The 19,384-nt window shown below is 39.7% G+C and overlaps 1 protein-coding gene across 2 annotated transcripts in view; it reads right to left on the bottom strand.

Moving 5' to 3' along the window:
- The window catches only part of wnt6 (Wnt family member 6), a 42,253-nt gene that overhangs the window by 11,762 nt on the left and 11,107 nt on the right, over positions 1-19,384 (bottom strand). The window contains exons 1-2 of one of the 2 annotated variants that reach the window (XM_020713011.2): positions 9,996-10,576; positions 7,791-8,011 (exon numbers count right to left, since the gene is read on the bottom strand). In XM_020713011.2, coding sequence (XP_020568670.1) covers positions 7,791-8,011; positions 9,996-10,021 — 247 coding nt within the window. In that variant the 5' untranslated portion in view covers positions 10,022-10,576. Of the gene's footprint in view, positions 1-7,790; positions 8,012-9,995; positions 10,577-19,384 lie in introns of those variants that run through there. The other variant, XM_004082048.4, reaches the window with a different exon arrangement.

Here is a 19,384-nt window from a genome sequence, read left to right on the forward strand (position 1 = left end):
CTATGTCCATTTTGCGCAGATTGCATGGATAAAAATGTGTCATAGGTGAATACACATGGAAATAGTGAGAAAAAGCTTTTACGTGTAATTTTCACAGATGTATCACGAATGAACCATGTTAAAACCTTACATCAGATTGACGTCCTGCCTAAAAACCCTGCAGTTTATTGATACAGATACTATTCGATCATGATTGTAGTTTATTTCAGACAAAAAAGATATCTGAAAGCTAATGCAAAGAGGTTTTATAAATAATCACCCCCATGCCCTTGACCAGTTTTATTACTACACCCACTATCTGTTAAAGTCCTGTTTCCTCTCTATGGAGCACACAATTTCACATGCACATATAAACAAACAAATACACATAAAAACATACGGTCACATTCAACACACATTCTCATGTATAAACACTATCCATCCATCTAATTTGGTTCAATTTGGTTAAAACCCCACGGGAATCATATAATTATAAATATAATTACAGATATTTCACAGATTGTTTATATTTTGTATATCTACTCATCAATCATATTTCTATGTATTTTTTCTTAAACTTCTTACGTTTAGACGTCAATTTAATTGTTAACTGGTTCTGTTCCACAGCCTTGCTCCACATATGGATACACAAAGATGTGTGCATGCCTTGTGTATAATAAATGTACTTTTTAAAACTTCTTATCAGGTCAAGCCCAAAGATTTTAATGTGGAATTTAGATGTTTTGTCAGTTTTTATGATGGATATTGTGATAGGATTAATTTCTTTTTTATATGAGGTGCAGCTGCAAACTGCAGACAGGACCCACTTAAAGCATTCAGGTTTGCAGGAGAATGCAGCAAGTTTTTAAACTTATTGAGAGATTGTTCTGTGCTCATCTTTGCGACAGATTTTGGACATGAATTTTAAACTTTGGACTTTTTTCAATTTCAATGCTTTCAAGTAAAAAGATAATTTGAGGAGAGAAAACACTTTTTTTTGATAACACCTAACCAGAAAACAGCAGAGGAGTGACAAAGAAACCAGAGGAACAGAAAGGAGGCACTCAAATAAACTGAGGGACTAATTAACAGACGGAGTGCAGCTGTTACAGGTAAATTAGACCAGGTGTGAACATTTAGACAGACGAGAACCCCAAACAAAGGCTAAAAGATAAGGACATCAGCTTGGATAATGGACAAACCCCTTAACTTCTAAGTGAATTCATCATTTTGATAAGTTGGTGACCAAAATAATAATAAGAAGAAGAAGATTACCACTATTAAGGAATATGAGAATATTACAGTTATCCGCATTACATTAAATTAACATCACAATTGGTCTAAAAATTTCAAAACTTTCTGATAATTTGCTTGATAGGTCAGTGGCAGCTCCAAGGAAAGATTGTACTGAAAAAACAACACATTGTCACAGCTAAGCTGTAAAACATTTTTGTGTGTGTGTAGGTTTGACATTATTTATATTTTCTAACCTCTCTCTTTATCACTAACATCAAATATGTCAACAACTTGAGACCCTGACCTCTAGCCTGATTCCAAGTACCTAAACTCACTTTTGTGCTTGAAAAGATAGATATTAGGAAATGTAGATGAGGCCTAATGTTCTTCCAGAGTATCTGTCAATCAAATGTTGTAAATTAGGGCTATTTCAGCATCTGTATGTCCATTAACCACAGCTTGGAATTAAAATAATATTTAATCCAAAAAATAATACCAGAAAAAAGGGAAATTTCTGGGTACCCCATTACAGTGTTTCATTAAAAAATGTATTTTTTGATTCAGTCATGGACAATTTTTTGCTTACGTGTTTTTTTTCTTTTTTGTAATGTCATGATGTAACTTTTTAAGATTGTTGTGAAATGAGTGGAACTCCCTCATATGGAGGAAAACAAGACCCCACTATCAGTCTGTTTCCCTAAACGTCATAAGCAGGAAAGTGAACCTTTGGGTCAGTGTCTGTACTCTGAATACAGAAGCCTCTTATCATCAAATTGACCAAAATTAATGTAAAAAAACCTAAATGTTACACTGGTTACTGGTTCTGTTTAAGTCACCGGCAAAAAAAGTCTTGTCACATGAAGTTTAAACACTGGAAACATCACAGTTATCTATTTAGATTTTAACTTAAACTTTTGCTTTCAGAAAATTCTACCACTAAATGAACAAAGAGGAATTCTAATTGAAAAAAGACCATTGATGCGGTTTAAAATATTTAGAATTGTCATTACAATGTTTTAGATTTCCCTGCGGTGGACTGATCCCACCCCACCAACAGTAGCTGATATAGGCGCCAGTGATCCAGTGAGTCCCAGAGGGATTGTGCAGCTTTGGAATATAGATAAATGTTTTCATTTGGAGTTCACTGAGACAGAAACTAAAGTGCAAAAGGAGCAGATTTGTTTCATGTTTGTGTCATACCATGGATGGTTTAACTGGCCAGGAGTCTGCTGAAAAAAGCTTTGTTTTGACACGGTTCTTCAAAGATAAACAACCTTGGAGTGAAGTTTAACGGAATATGCTGTAAAATAGTTTCAGTTTTTGCCTGTGTAGTTGATTTTTGTTTGTTTTATTTTTCAAGCCCCCAGCATGTCGTATTAGACAGAAGTGAAGGGAATTATAACAACTATGAACTTCGTGATCAAACAGAGACATAGATGCTGCTGTAATGATTTTTATGTTATGATCAGATGGTGTTGCAACATAAAATTTTTTCTTTAACTCTTTAACACCTGAGATCTCATCGGCGACACCTAAATAGCACATGGCTTTGCTGTACTGTGACTCTTTGGCTATGTTCACATTGCAGGGCTTAATGCTCAATTCCGATTTTTTGAAAAAATCTGATTTTTTTGCAAGGCCGTTCACATTTCCAATTAAATGTGAATTTTTGTGATTTCCCGTGTGACCGTGAAATCACCCAGAAGTGACCCTCATGCGCAAAAGAATACTCAACGGTGACCGACGTCACTCGTTTACGGAAGTGGCTTACGTTAACAATGGATGTCAACAACAGTCAACGGCGGAGCTCTTTTTGCATTATTAAATTCATTTTCACAAAGGAGCCAGCACAATAACAATCTTCTCATTTTAAGAAGGCATTGGAGCCGGGATCGTCTGTACCCACTGTTGTGGAATGGGGATGTGTATGTGCTTGGACCGCGTGCGCGTGTGTGTAAGAGAGAGGAGAGAGCGCGTGCAGCGCAGCAGGGATTGAGAGGGGCAGTGGGGGCACGCATTCATGTTGTGTGTTACTTAGGAAGGAGAATGATAATAAAAGGAGGCTTCCCCCAGAATAAATGCTATTGACTCTTTATTAACCCGCTCTGGAGAATCTAAGGGTCTGAACGGGGAAATTAACCCCGGCGGAGGATCCGCCTTGGGTCCCCAGCGCTTCTGACCACGCTCGGAGAAGTGGGGAAAAAAAAACAAGTCATCGCGGGAAACTTCAACACCACGCTTGGCCATTTCGCTGGAAATCTTTTTAAAAACCGCCCGGTTGTGATAACAGCCCTCAAGTTTGGCCGGAATAGAGCTGTCACCCCAAATATTAATCATTGTCCAGCAGCATCGTCCGCCATAATTGATGTTTATGTTCTAGTTCCCGCCTACTTCAACGCAGAATTATGACTTTTGTAGCGTATCGATGACGTACGGGTCGGATTCATGTGGCCTGGCCGGTCAGACGGCGGTCGCATTTGAAAAGATCGGATACGTATCAGATTCAGGACCACATACCCAAGTGGCCTGGGTCGCATTTGAAAAGATCGGATATGTTCCGTAAAGAATGTCATGAAAAGATCAGATACAGGTCCCATAGGGGCAAAAAAGTCGGAATTGGGTCCTTTCAACCTGCGGTGTGAACATAGCCTTTGTCTACGTGACCACCTTGAATCCGCTAGAGAAAAGCGGCTTTTCATAACAGCTTTGCGAATCAATACACAAAAACGGTGCAAAGCCGCTTTCCTTGAGACAGAATCAGGTAATTTATGCTGACACTACTGTAAAGTGTTGCAACCTCAGCGCAATTTGCTGCTTTTACATTAATCGCACTAAAGACTGAAGAGTTACTGTAGAACATCCAAACTGGAGCTAAAGATCCGGTATTAAAGGGTTAAAGAGGTACTATACCTTCCTTCCTTTCCATTTCAGAGCCCTAACTAACAAATTCAAAGAAAATGAAATTCCAGCACTGCAACCAACAGCAGTGGAAGTTAATGAGAACCAGCAGTTATTTTGGGTGTGATCTAAATGAATGCTTTAATAAAATATCAGTCAGATTTATTGACGGAGAGAGTTGATATGATGTAAAATGTTTCTACAATAAACTGGGAAATATCTGTAAGTTCAGCCCCAGAAGAGACAAGTGGCTCCATAAAAATCTAATCACACAAGAGAAAAACCAACACGGTAATTGAAGAAGACCCAACCTTGACCCAATATCAGTTTTATTAGAGACTTCAAAGAGCTGGAGCAAGATGCTAGGAGATCTTAAGGGAGAAGCTAAGAGAAAAGCAATTTTAGCTAATCTTTTCAAGCGAGCCCAATCTCCTGAAGGGGAGAGTCAGTCAAGTGTGAATACGTCTGCTTTGAAACACAACAGCTGCCCTTGTCTGTTGAAGAGCCATCAGACGGGATCTGACCTCGGGGTTGATGTAAGACCTGCTGCAGACAAAAGGTAGGAAGGTAGGAAAGTGTTCGGGATCATTTTGTAAGTAATTTTACAGAACCCCTAAACAAAAGGTTTAGCAAAGATTAATACAGAGGCAAAATATTATTATAAAGGTACAAGATATAGTCGTCGATATACTTTAATCCAATTGATTCAAATACCATCTGACTTTAACAATGCCAGATAGAAAGAATTGACTACTTTTATTTTGGAAGCTAGCTCCCAACATGCCAATACAAGACACTTGTGCTGAATGGAAAGACTTTATGTCTCAAAGAAAGAAAAAGAATCCTCCATTGCTGCTACAAAAGCCATTTTTGAACAGCAGCAGGCTTAAAAGGTCATGAATGACAATTCAGGTTTTCTGCAAAGGTTCCAAAGCATCTTTGTTGTTTGTGTCGCTGCTTTTCAAAAACGTCATCAGAACAAACAAGGTGAAGAGAATGTGTGGAAAAATCTTTAAATGTGTTCATTGAAATAAAGAGACAGAAATTGAAGATTTTCTGGTGCCTTCAGGGCTGCATTTATTCAAAGAAGAGAAAAAAAGTGTCTTTTTGGAGCAAATCCTCCTGGAAACTTCAAATCTAAAGTCAAAAGGGATTGATGTGTTGACATTGAGACAGCTGATGGCCATCCCAGACGTCACAATGGAAATACCTTTGTTTTTGCAGCCTTGAGACGTGGACAAGCGCATTTTGTCAAGATCTAACTGAGCTACAAGTTACAACTGCTAAAGATCAATTGGAAACAGCGTTTGTGAGGGAGCTCTTAAAATATTTCTTAAGTACAGATTGGTCATACATGAATACACATAATAAACCACTTTAAAACCGAAAGAAGTAGGAAATGCCATGCAAAGAACATGTAAATCAACATAAAACATGAGCCATGCGTGATTATTGTGCTGTTTAAATTCAATTCATTAGTGATTTGTGTGTTAATTACGTAATTTTAATGTGACATGTGTGCCATATACGCGATAATAAAAAGGTATAAATTGGTGGGACATGCATGAAAAGTCTGTCAGACATACGTGGAACCGTTACGGAAAGCCACAAGTTTGTGTATGCCTCTCGCAAAAATCACGCACAATTGCATAAGATATACGTGATAATTGTGTATAAAATACATTAAAAAAAAAGTTTCAACTGACCAAAAACGGCTCAAAACTGAATTGATGTAAAGACTCATCAGTTGAAACCCTTGAAGGACAACTGTGCAAACGACAAATGATATACTCAAGAAACACTTATAAACTACATATGCAATCCATGTATTATGACAGACCAATATTTCATACAGTGAAACTGCACAAAATGCCAGTGGTAACCGTGTGGCATGGACTTAACATACAGTAAGACAAAAAAGTACTTGGTCAGTGACCAATTGTGGGAGTTCTTGCACTTAAAATGATGCAAGTGGCCTATAACATATCATAGAAACTATGACAGACACAATGGGGGGACAGAATCCAGCATATCACATTTTCAGATCTGAAATAATTGGTAAATTCCTTTGTAAAAGAAGTATTTTGTCATCCACCACCAATCGAGGACTCTGGCTCTCAGACTCGAATCTTCTTTAAGAAGCTCTTCCATCCTCCACTCATTACCTGCATTAATGGAACCTGTTTGAATTGATCAAAAGACACCTGTCCACACCCTCAAACATTCAGACACCAGATTTCAAAGATCAAAGTGCTGTTAAAGGACACCAGGAACAAAATCCTAGACCAGCATCAGGCTGAATCTGAAGGCTGAATCTGCAGCTTGGTTTGAAGAAATTAACCGTGGGAGCAATTCCTAAAAAATGGAAGACACAGAGGACCACTGATCATTTCCCTCAATCTGGGGCTCTACATATATCTCACCACAGGGATCGCAAAATGATCACAAGAATGATCAACAAATCCCAGAACCACCTGCAGAGAGCTGGGACCAAAGTAACAACAGCTACTATCAGTGTTGAGGGACTCAAACCCTGCAGTGCTGGACGTGTCGCCCTGCTTAAACCAGCACATGTGCAGACTCTTTTGAAGTTTGCTGGAGACCAATGGGATGAGGAGAACGTCAGAGGAAACTCAACCTGTCCTATTTGACTTCACACTACCACTCCTCCAGATAACTTAAACATGAAATCCTGATTAGATTCAGACTTCTCCAAACTATATGATGAAAAGACTGGATTTTTGTTCAACTGCATCAAAACTACAGTTTCAAAAACCAATAGATTTAACCCTAAATGTCAAAAGCTGATCAGCCCCCTCACCTTCCCCCACAAACTCTTCTTCATTGTTTTCACATGTTTTTCTACAGACAGTGTCTTGGGAGGTTTGAAAGGTGGATTCAAACAATTGTTTGAACATTACTATTCAAAAACAAAAGAATTTCTTAGAAAAGAAGTTATTTCGGTTTGTGCCCAGCCGGTATTCTATGACAGTGTTTTTAAACCTTTTTTGAGCCACGGCACACTTTAACCTTGACAAAAATCCCGCGGCACACCAGCATCCAAAAAAAAAAAAAAAAAAAAGGAGAAACTCATAATATGTATTGATCTACAGCCCCTCCACAATCTCACATGCAGTTGGGTGATAATTATTGTGGCAGAAAAAGCTGGAAGTTGCAGCTGTTTTTTCTAAAAGATGTAATAAAAGTCAAATTAGAAGATTTAAAAACTGTCTGATGTGTGTTCATTGCGGTTTCAAGACGTCAAAGGACGACTCATTGTGTGCTGAGACGTTGTCTCTTTAACCCAATGCCTCATGGGAGATGTAGTGCAAACAGCCGCCGAACGCAGACAGACTCTCTTCTCCGAGCCTCATGGTTTTGTTCACTTGTTCCACGGTCTGACACCGGATTCTGTGGAAAGCTACACCGCTAAAGACGAGCTTTAGCTGGTCTTTTCGTTGGATGGGAAGGTGTGTCCAAACTTTTGGTCTGTACTGTATTTAGTATTGGGTCGCGACAGTCCAGTCTGAACACCATATGCCAAACACGCGTTCAAGATTGCCCATTTAGCAGGTTCTTGAACACGCATCACACGCCTGGTGTGTTTTTTTGCAGTTAAATTAATAAACAACGTGAAGCAAAGCTAACTAGGAATAGACATAGGTTTATAAACTCACCTTGCTGTAGTATTTTCCCAAAGTACTTGTTGTGACTCGTGCAGTTCCAGCGGCGGTATCTGAACTGATACTGGCACTCGCGGACCCCCAGCCGGGCTCCTCTGGCCACCTCATTGACGATTTCCGGCTGAGTCTGGCACAGCTCAGCCTGCTTCCCCACCAGACGTTTGGCCTTCCTGCAGATGCTGTTGGGATCCATGACCAGAGGACTGCCCACCGCCCTGCAACCATGTCCAAAGATGAAAGTTTGAACTCATGAGCTCTTCTAAACGTGCAGTTAGACACCACAAACCCTTTGCATATTGTTGGAAACAAATGCACCTCAGAATAAGTGAAGTGGAACGAACTCAGGAAGCAGCAGAGGCATCTGAAGTCAGATGAAGCAGAGTGGACGCTGTTGATAAGCCGCACTCAGAAGAATAGCTTGGCGCTCCCAGAGTTCAAAGCCTCAAAGTTGGACGGCTCTCAACACAAAGGACGTTTACCGTCTATCTTAAAGCTGCTTAAGTTGATTACGGTTGACCAGCTCTTCTGTCTGTCATCATGCAGCTCGTCTGTGAATGTTCTGGCACTTTAAAGTTTCACTGCTCAGCCACATGTTTCCCTGTGCTCAAACCGAGCCAGACTGAAGTTCTCTAAATAAAAAAAGCGTTTGTGTAACATTAGAAACGGGCAAAAGGTTTGCCATGTGGGGAGAAGTAAATCAGGGTTGCCTTGTGCTGTTTAAATATTTTTAACTTTTATATACATTTATCAGTTGATGAGCTGGGCTGTGGAGCTCATCCTATGACGGATGAGTGTATATAATAAAAATAAATAGTTTATTCAAACTCTTAATGGAAGAAAGAGAACTATCTCTAGGACTTTACTAAGATACCTAATCACTTACTTTTATTTAAAAGCCTCCATTAATCCATTTCATGTCACACTTAAGGGTGAATGAGGACCTGCCTCGTAGTTTCTCTGTCAGCCTTGTCCTTGTTCATCACACCCCCTGACATCGCTCAGCTGCCTCCAGAGTTTGTTTTAAGAAGCAAAGCAAATGCTCTCCACTGGCAGGGCGACTGAGTGCGACCTGCGTCTGTCAGCGAGTGCACTAACGCGGGATTCAAATCTGTTTTAATGTCAGCAAAGACATTAATGAGCAGGACATGCAAAACTTGGAAGCTGTGTTTCCTCTCCAACAAGCTGGGCTTTTGGGTCAAACTCGTGTTTGGTTCTTGGAGCCGTGAATGTGGAACATTCATCGGCTCTCAGGAAAGGCCACAAATGTCAGTAACACGACTTGGGGGGGGTCAGGCCTCTCCGGCTTCAGTTTATGTGACAGACTGGTCCAGCTGTGAAACATCTGGGTGATCGAAACAGAACCGGACCTCGTCGGAATCACTTTGACCTGACAGTTACAGTTGTAGTCCAAACTCAGAGCTGCCTCTTTCCAAGTCATACAGAAAAAGGAGCAGCACAGAAAAAAGCTTAAAACCGAAGGGTCAATGAAAGTGATTTGTAAAATATTTGGAAAAACTGAAAAATTCAGATCTTTTCCCAACCTTAAAAAGGCAAATATTGTTAATCCAAATAATAATTATGGGAGAACTTTCAAACCTGAAACTGCAGATTCTCGTTTATCGCATGAGTTACATTCCAGAAATAACACTACACTGAGATCTGCATAATAGTAAACTTTATACCTGTAAACTATATATTTTACAAGTATTATTGATATTTTAAGGCAGTAAAACTCCTCACTATACACTTTACATACTTTATCAGACAGACATGAACAGTCACACTTTTATCTCTTTTTTAAACTCTGAAAGTTCAAACCTTCGTAGAACAACAAAGATTTGTATGAGGAAAACCCTCAGAAATTCAACTATGATCTTACTTTTCTTTATATATGTCCATCATCAGAAAAATGCTACATGTTAAAAACACAATATTTATGGGAGTAATAAGCCTTTAGGCAGAATGTATCCTGTACACAACACATGAAGATAACATAAACATAAAATAATGCTCTGCAAAAAAGAAAAAAAAAACTCCTGTTTCATAGCATGGGATCACTGCAACCAGTAGGAAGAAGATTACTCCAGTCTATCGGCTCTGTCATGAGGAGATCCCCTGGAAACAGCATTTTGGTTGAAATCTTCTTGCACCTTTGGTGTAAAAAAAAAAAAAAAGAAAAACAAGTAAAAAACATCTAACCTGAGCTTTAGCTCCAGTGTTTTCATCCTTCTGGCTCCCGTAACTCTTTAACCGTTCCTCACCTAATTCCAGGGCATTTTCATGTCGGCATAGTCTTGTGCCGATATGCAACATTGCACAGCTGTGAAGCATTTATGCAATCAACGTAAATCAGCTGATTCGGTCGCGGAAAAGCGGCTTTGCACCGTTATGCAACATTCTATGTTAAATCAGTGCCAAGCCGATGTGGAAAGCTGCTTGTTTCCATGTCAGAATCAGGTGATTCATGTTGATTTCATAAACTTTCCCCATTATTAGAAGTCGCCGGCGACATCTCAGATGTTAAAGGATGAAACTGTAGTGCCTACAGAACAGTTGCCTGGAGCGTCTCATCCCACTTTGCCTGCCATCTTGGATGTTTTTTTGTTTCTCTGCTCAAACAAACCTGCCTCTAAAGGCTGTCATCATCCAACCTCCTGATAGTGCCCTTAATCAGGTGCATTTAAGCAGGATAATATGGAAGACATGAAGGTTTGTGAGCCCCGAGGACTGGAGTAAAAACAAAATTAAAACATGCTCTCTGCAAAAGAAAAAAAAAAACCTCTAAAAAATCATCTGTTTTACTCTAACAAGGACTGCTTTAACTAAAAAGTAATTGATGTTATCAGACTGTGTTATCAGACATTCCCACGCCTGTCTGCATGGTGGAGGGAGGCCCCCTGTCACTTTTCCTTTATGCTTATTGCATGTATGGATTTCAATTAAAAGAAACGATGCACTGCTTCCAACACAGGCGGATACTTAGAAGTACACTCTGTGTGTTTGTGTTGTTGCACCCCGGTCTTATATTCTGGAGAAGATTAAAGTCAACAAAATGAACAAAAAAGTACGTTTTAAGATTACCAATATTTAAAAGAAGATCAAATGCAAAAAAATGAGGTTAACCAGAAAATTAGTGGGCTGGACCAAACCAAAGTCTCTCTAAAGGGTTCGCTCAAGCGGTTACCAATGACCCTTAGGATTTACCCCTGTTTGGATCAGTTGTGTCTGAACCCTGCTGCCAGTGTTGGGTCTGAACTGTTTTTTTGAGATGGATGGATTTTGGACCAACAACCAATGTAGACCGGACCATACCGCTCAGTGGAAACTAGGCTTTAGTATCAAACTGCAACAAACAGAAAATCTGCAAAGGATTGAATCAGACAGCCAGCAATCATGTCCATCAACTGTAATAAAGACATGAATCTTTTGATGTATTAACAAAAAAAAGAACTGGCTCATTTGTGAGTTTAATAGGAACTCAATAAAGCAGCCAGCCTGGTTTTCCAGCTGCAGAGATGTAGTGCAAACTCTGGAAGGAGCCTGGTGTGACAGAGGGAGAAGCTCTGACAGTTGGAGGGCTTCAACGAGGGGAGGAAACATTCTTTCTGATCTCCTTTAGCAAAGAAAACACTGCAAAGTGGACCGGTGAAAGAGATAAAGAAACATTTTGTCTGACAGATGATTCTGGCATTAGGCATTCAGTTTGACAAGTGAACCCGCTGTCTCTCCGTGTACTTCTCTTCATGAGTCATTTAAGCCTAGATGAACCATATCTTAAGAAAATCCTTAATCCTTAAAACGTGCCTTTAGAAAACAATCTGACACAAATCCTCACTGACAGCAGAAGAACTGCTTTGATTTTTGTTACTTTATCCCCTCCAAAAACATTTTTTGAATGACCCTGTTACCAAAACTAAAACAGGCCTCCTCTCTGGTAAAACACATTTTTTACTTGTGGTGACCACAGTGACTCCATCTTTCCTGTAATGTGATGATGAAATTCCTGAGAAAATGAACATTTACTGTCGTCTCAGTCCGATAATTCAACACTTGTCTTGAACTGAAGCAAGCCATGGATGGTGTCTTGTGTCGAAGTTCTTTTCCCAGAGAGCTTTAAAGTCCCACTCTGATCATCTTTTTAGCTATTTTCAAGTGTTCCAAGTGCTCTTTAAACTGTGATTTTGCCGATTTTAGCTAAAATCAAAATACCTGTCATTTTCTAGGACATAGTTTCTGCAGAGCTGCAGGAATTTTTTCATCTGCTCCTGATTCACCACGATTTGATAGACCACTCGGTGAACCTACAAAGTGAAAATGTTCATGCACTTTTTTCTACGGGCATTCTCCTGGAAACAGGTTGTAGGAAACACTTTTACGACACACACTGTGCACTGATTGTGCGGTTAGTAAGGAGCCAGTATGTGCACCTCACTGGAGTTGCAACGATTTGCTTTCCCCATGATTCTGTTTACTGGTTGAACAAACGGTTTGGTTTTCAATCCAGAATTGTGGCAACCCTACAACTCACTAATGAGTACAGTGGGGTCTAATGGCACCACGTCATTAGTTTTACAAATGTTGCACGATAAGATGATCACATGTATGAACATGGTACGTTCCATTTTCATGATGTTCTTTCAGGTGGTCGTATGAGTCTTAAGGGAACTGCAAGACACACCTGCACTCCCCCTTAACCCTTGTGCTATCTTAGATGACCCCATCCTTCCATTGACGTATTCTCCCTACCATGACAAAGGTGGATAAAGGTAGAAAGATTTCATGAAGAAAAAAGGTTCAGAGCACTGTCTAGTGGGTCTAGATGACCCAACTCCAAATGGTAAAGTGCCTAGGATAGCACAAGGGTTACGATGCAGCCGCACTTCTCTATGACCCTCCATGGACCTGGACAACCCAAAAACCTGCAGGACCTGTACAGGTCATCCCCCCCGTACGTGCATGTGAATTGACACGGTGACATTGGACCTGCTTGTGTCTTAAATCTGCGCTACAGGTTTTTGTTTTCAATAGTCACACTCATTTTGGGAGGAGGCAGAAGAGTTCAACAGGATATTGGAAAAGTTCAAAACTTGTTTTCAAGCAGATACCTTTAGTAGCAGTTTCAAAAGAATCCGAATCATATCAGCCAACAAATGTATTTATCTCAGTAAACATCGCCACCCCTAAACAAAGTTTACTGAATATTTCATAAATGATATAGAGGCGGATCGGCTGACTGCATAAACAAGTCATGGTTGGAAGGCTGGGATTGCTGGGAGGGGGGGAACTCAGGTGGAAAAGTACATTGCAGAAGATAAAACCAAAAATGGGGGGAATTAATTGGATGATGGGATCAACGTTGTGAAAGTGCCAAGCATTCTTGCCCTTGTTTGGAGAAAAAAATATGAAGTGTTCATCCCTATAAGGTGGATGAATTAAGACTCAGCAGAGAACAAAGTTGGGGAAAAAAAGCACAAACTGTGTCTCTGAAATCTCCTTTTTTCCAATCAGAGTCACGCCGGCTTAAAGGTGCACTCTACAAAACATTTAGGGTAAGAAACAAAATGTTTTGTTTTCTTGTGACATTTATTTTGCCCAACTCTTGAGCAGAGGCGTTTAATGACCGCATGTGGGTGTGAAGACAAAAAGAGCAGCTTAGTTTAAATGGCTGCGTGCTGTGATGAAACGGCTACTCCCCACAGGATTTGTGAGGGTTTTTTTTCTGTGTGCATACTGATGTAACCACAGCGAAACAATCCGTAAATTACATTTAATTCTCTGATTTATTGTTTTGTTCTGGCTGCAATCTGTTGTACAATCTGTCTGCAATATGAGTGCTGAATGCAGCGTTGTACTATAGCTTCATCCAAACATTTTGCTGTAGCAGATTTCGCAGAAAAGCTGCAGTTTTGTCTGTTTGCTGATCTGTAATATTCACCTATTTGTTAGCAAGTGATGAAACCCTTATAAAAATAAAAATATACTACTACTACTACCGGTATATACTACCACTACTATATGCTACTAGAAATAATATTGTTTGTTTTGTTGTCTTTTGAGGGTCCCCTTAAAAACGAGATGGCACATCTCAAGGGGCTTATACTCCAAACAAATAAATGTGAAATGTGAAAAAAAAAAAATTAAAAATTTGGATTTACATTTTCTAGTAACACAAGTGAAGAACATAGTGGATCATTATTTACAAGGTAATCTATTTCAATTTATAAATCAAGATCAATAAATCCTACTCTCTAATATATTGTTTTTGAATGGGTGATTTATGTTTTTACTATAACTGAATGTATGAAACTGAAAGGAATTTATTCATCCTGAGAACTGTGATAGCAGAGATTTTGGTCTGTAGTTGGTAAAAAAAAATATATTTGTTTCCACTTTTGTAGAGTGAAAATCCTTTTGCAATTTTCATACTCTCAGGGAAGACTCCTGGTGCAAATTGAAGAAAATATATTGGACAATATGGTTTTGGAGCCAATAATTCAACAACACGGGCAATAATGCAGCTAAGAGAAGAAATAGCCACTGCAATCGAAGAAAAAAATCAAATCTACTTAGCGTTTTTGAAAATGAAAGAAAGCGCTTGACACCTTTGACCATAAAATTATTTCAGGTAAACTTAGCTAGTATGGTATTAGAGGATTGGCACTTCAATGCTTTTCTAATTACTTGACAAAGAGGCAGCAGAACATAAAAAATGTTGATAGGAAGTCTGGTTCATGCAACAGGACGTGTTGGGTACCTCAAAGATCAGTCTTGTGTTCGAAACTATTTATTCTTTACATAAATGATATTGCAGCACATCCAAATTTTGAAAATGTATATTATTTGCAGATGATATAACCTTTTTTTATGACAGAACAAATCTAGAGCATGTAGGTAAAGCGATACCAACAGAGTTAGTAAAGATTAAAGAAGGGTTTTGATATGAAAAAAATATCTTTAAACTGTGAAAAATCCTATTTTATGCTTTTCAAAACTAGAAATAGACACACGAACATTTCTGTAAAAATAGGTGATAAAAAAGCTAAGTTTCTGGGTGTAAAAAGTGATGAAAATTCTTCCTGAAAACCTCACATTAGTCATATAAAAACAAAATTAGCCAAAGGAACTGCCATTTTCCACAAGCTGAAATGGTCCCAAAGCCATAATGCATTACTTTACAGTACAACTCTCCAATTGTTCCACACCATGAAGTAAATATAGAGACCCATCAATTCAAACATTTGAAAATACAAAAATGTTGTGATCTAGTTCATTTCAGCATTTGGAACACAAAATATGGTTACCCCGCAATTTACAGGTAAAATTCAATAAATTCAATTGACTAAAAAGGACATGGAATATAACAAAATAACAACATTTAGCTTTGTAGATCTTAAAGACCATGCGGGCAATGCAGCAATGTGCATCTTAGCTGCACGTAAATATGTTGGAATAACATCAGCCTTTATTTTGTCTGGACACGACTGGAAACATGAATTCACATGATTGTTAACACGGTTTCTCAGGACTGTGGACCGGCGTTTCTGCATTCAAAAACCGTCTCCGCCACATCATTCACAAAGCTGCTCCGGGACATGGTTCTCCTGAGTTCTGCCGCTCGCTCACGCAGCGCAGCCGGACAGACTGCGGTCCGAAGCCTCCTCTGGAGCGGACACCGTGACAAAGCACCCTCCCCTGCTCGCAAACCCTAAGCTATGAGTCCGGCTGCTCTGCTCAGAGACACGGTTCGCTCGTGCGGAGCAGCCGGCCAGTCCCGTTCGTGGTCCAAAGCCTCCTCTGAAAGCGCCACATCGTAAAGCCAGAGCAGTAGTGACCCACGATCAGAATAAATTGATCTGATCAACAATCGGCATAACCCACCTATCTCGATCTGAAGGAGTTTTTTATCCAGATGAGTCTGATCGGGGCAGAGCATTACAAACGGCGTTTTTATTCTGATCAGACGTTCATTCCGATTACTTTAGTCCAGGTAAACGCAGCTAACGACAGACTCAGAGGAGAATGAAGGTAATGTGCTGCACTGCTGCTGATCAAAATAAAGAAAAAAAAACGTTTTTTTGTCTTCTTTTGTACTTTTTAAAATATTTCGCACACCAAACAACACTAAAAAACTGTCTGAAGTGAGAAAATTAAAACGAACAAATATCAGTGAACTGTAGGAAGGTTGTAAAGAAGAAAGACTCCTCCATAATCATGTAACAAGTCTCCTTCTGGATGATCCAGCAGTTTCTGACTGAGGGTACTTAGTATCACCCACATGCTTTCTTTGTTGTTACATCAATAAAGGCTCTAAAAAAAATGTGCGTGTCTGAGACTGTTTTTATCTGAGGCTGAAATTCACAACAGTAAGATCATTAAAAATCAAACAATGACTGTTTGCATGTAATGGAAAGATTCAAATGCCTTTGCTGGCCAACTGGGGTTCTCTCTGTCATGGCAGCAGCCTGCAGGGCATCCCAGCAGCGCCCCCTCATTCTGGACTTCCTTCTGCAGTTATGACGTTTGCAAAAGACGAAGACAAAACTTCAGATTCACTTTCAAGTTTGAGGGTTGCACAGCGATCGCATCATCTCGTGCAAAAACCCGCTCTGTCCTGATTCGGATCAGCTCATGAAGGATGTTTTGGTCGCTGACAGTATCAGAGACTTTGAGATAAAAGCGCTTTGTTTGAGTGGTTGCCGGTGGCGATAAGGGACCGAACAATAGAGGAACACCATAAAAGATAAAACAAGACAAAGAGCCAAAAGCACTCAAATGAGAAATGCTGATAGAGAGATTCTCTACAGCTGATAATAAAGGTTATGCAGTCAAGATCAAAAGATTTGGTTGAGTTTAGAATTTTTAAAGACCCACGCCGATTAAAATGGTGTTTTTGATTATTTTAACATGTTTTTGAGGCATTTTTCTGATGACGGAGGACATAGTTGTAGAAAAGTCAGCTTTGATTCGCGTTTTTGAGTTCTTTTTTATTCAGATCTTTGTGAATCAGGACCAGTCAAAAATTGTTGTCTGAAGAAATATCTTTTTTGTGATGTAAAAAAATACGGTGGGGGAGCCACAGCGTCTTTGTTTTGCTCCTCTGAGCTGGTATCTGGCTCAGAGCTGTGGGGCTGGATGGCTCTGATATTGCTCGTCACCTTTGTTGCATCGCAAATGTCCGCTTGGGGTTGTGAGAGGCTCTAAACCAGCAGGAGAGAGCGCACCTAGAAAATTAGAGAAATGTAGAAAACAGTTTATTAAACTGATAAAGTTTGGTTTTCTCAACATGATATCTGAACAGAATTCTGAGATTGAAGGGCCCAGAAGGTCAGAAAGAGGCTCTGGGTTTTATGAAAGATCCCGTGGCTACACTAGAGGACCCTTCTTTCTTCTTTTCGCTCCACCAATGAATGAATGAATTTTATCCCTCTTTAATCCCTGAAGTATTCTGGAGATGAAGAAAGTCACGACAAGCTCTCCTCTTAGACGCCAGACTGCAAATTGCAAAGAGCGACTGGGAGAGTCTAAAAATGGAAAAGCCTGCTGGGGGTTCAGGATGAGACAAGCAAAGCATGAGAGCAGAACCGAAAAACAGAAATGTTGTGACAAAGAAATTATGGAGTTGTGCTGAAAATGAAAATATTTGAAATCTTTAATCCTGGGGGACTTTGAAAGACGAGGAGATATTCCGCGTTTGGCCAAAACCTGCTGGCTCTGACTGTGCCGTCTGGCTAACAGTCAGACATGTTTGATCATGCTGCTGACGCTGATGTGAGGCAGGTCTGCTAATTCTGGAAAAGAACAGAAAAAATTTTCACTGCTCACAATTTTCTGACTGAGTCTGACTGACAGCGAGGCAGTGAGAGGAAAGCAGCTTCATTTGTTCTGCTTTAACAACAGCAGTACATGCAAGAGGCCCAGACTCCAGAGGACACACATCTGATTCACTCTGCAGATGCTTTCAGACTAAAATACATGTTTGGGGACTGCACTGAGGTGAGGACATCCCTTCCACGATCAGGAGGGTTCCTTTATGAGGTAGAAATTCAGTGCATCGATATGAACAGAGGTGTGACATCACAGTGATGCCCACAACAACAAAAGTTAAATATTAAAACTTTATCTGTCAATTTGGGTTTTTTTAAGGTTTGAAGATTTTTTATTAGCTATATTGGATCATTAACTGAGTCTCCCCTGGCGTTCCAAACAGGACCTGCTGGTTCCAAGAAGCCAAAATTCTAAAGATGTCTATAGAGAAATAAACAGTTTTTACTAGTCATTCTATTGCTCAGAATAACCATTCATGCTTGGATAACATTTTTAAAATACCCTCTTGATAATCCTATTTTTTTAAATATATGTTTTCCTTAATCCAAGTTTTAAACGGACCAATCAGCTGTTGTCAATATTAGATCATTGACAGTTATAAGAAGAGAAATCCAAAGACTGATGAGGACACATGAGTTCACTGAGTTTAAACTGCAGGGTGACAGAGAGACGTTCTCCTGCTGATGCTGTTTGTGCAGTTCAAGCTCAATGTTGGATGCACTTTGATCATCTTTTAACCTTCTTTCAAAGCGTTCCAGTGGTCTTTTAATTACCATAGAGTCGTTTTTAGCCCAAATAAAAACGTGTAATTTTCTAGGATATTGGTAAATGGTAAATGGCGTATACTTGTATAGCGCTTTTCTACCTACAAGGAAAAAGCGCTTTTACAGTCACCGACCCATTCACCCAGTCACACACACATTCACACACTGGTGGCCGATATTGAACAGGTGTGTCTTGCAGTTCCCTCGAGACCTGTGCAGCCAACTTAGGAGTAAGGTGCTTGGAGTAAGTGTATCCTTAAGTCTTTGTAAGGATAATGGACGTTGCAAACACTTTAGACGTACAAATGATGCTGACTTATGGTGTCCTAATACCACATTCTAGTCATTTGCCAGTACCCCAGTGAAGTTTGAGTACTGGCCCCTTACTGACTGCACATTAATGCAACATGCACAGGGTGGCCCACAGGACGCCTGTAGGATGTTTACACAAACTTATATGTCTGTCTATCTATCCATCCATCCGTCTATCTACAAGCAACTGTCCTCATTTCAGTGAGGCCCAACTGTGTGCCCCGTACAGGTTTGCCCCTATTTCTCCATTAGAACCACCTGCAGGGGCAGTTGTGCAGGGGCATAAAGTAACCCCTCATCAAACAGGCTAATTATCGCAATGACGATCAATTTTCAATTTTTTCGGCAAAAGGCCTTTTAACAATCCCACAATCTAGATTGAAGACCAGGGGAGAAGGAGCCTTCGCTATAAGAGCCCCAACACTCTGGAACGGGCTCCCTGAAGAGATCAGGCTCGCTGAGTCCCTACCAGTATTTAATTCTCTTTAAAAATCCCACCTCTTTAGGCATGCTTTTAATGATTTTACTGGTTTTAAACATTTGATTTGATTGATTTTATTGATTTCACTGATTGTATCGATTTTATTGATTCTAACCGCTATCACTGTTTTGTGTGTGTGCTGGGTTTTATTTCTACATACTGTAAACTGTTTTCAAACCTGATTTTGTCTCAAATTAATTGTACAG

Source organism: Oryzias latipes, chromosome 21 (assembly GCF_002234675.1).
Source record: "Oryzias latipes chromosome 21, ASM223467v1".
NCBI lineage: Eukaryota > Metazoa > Chordata > Actinopteri > Beloniformes > Adrianichthyidae > Oryzias > Oryzias latipes.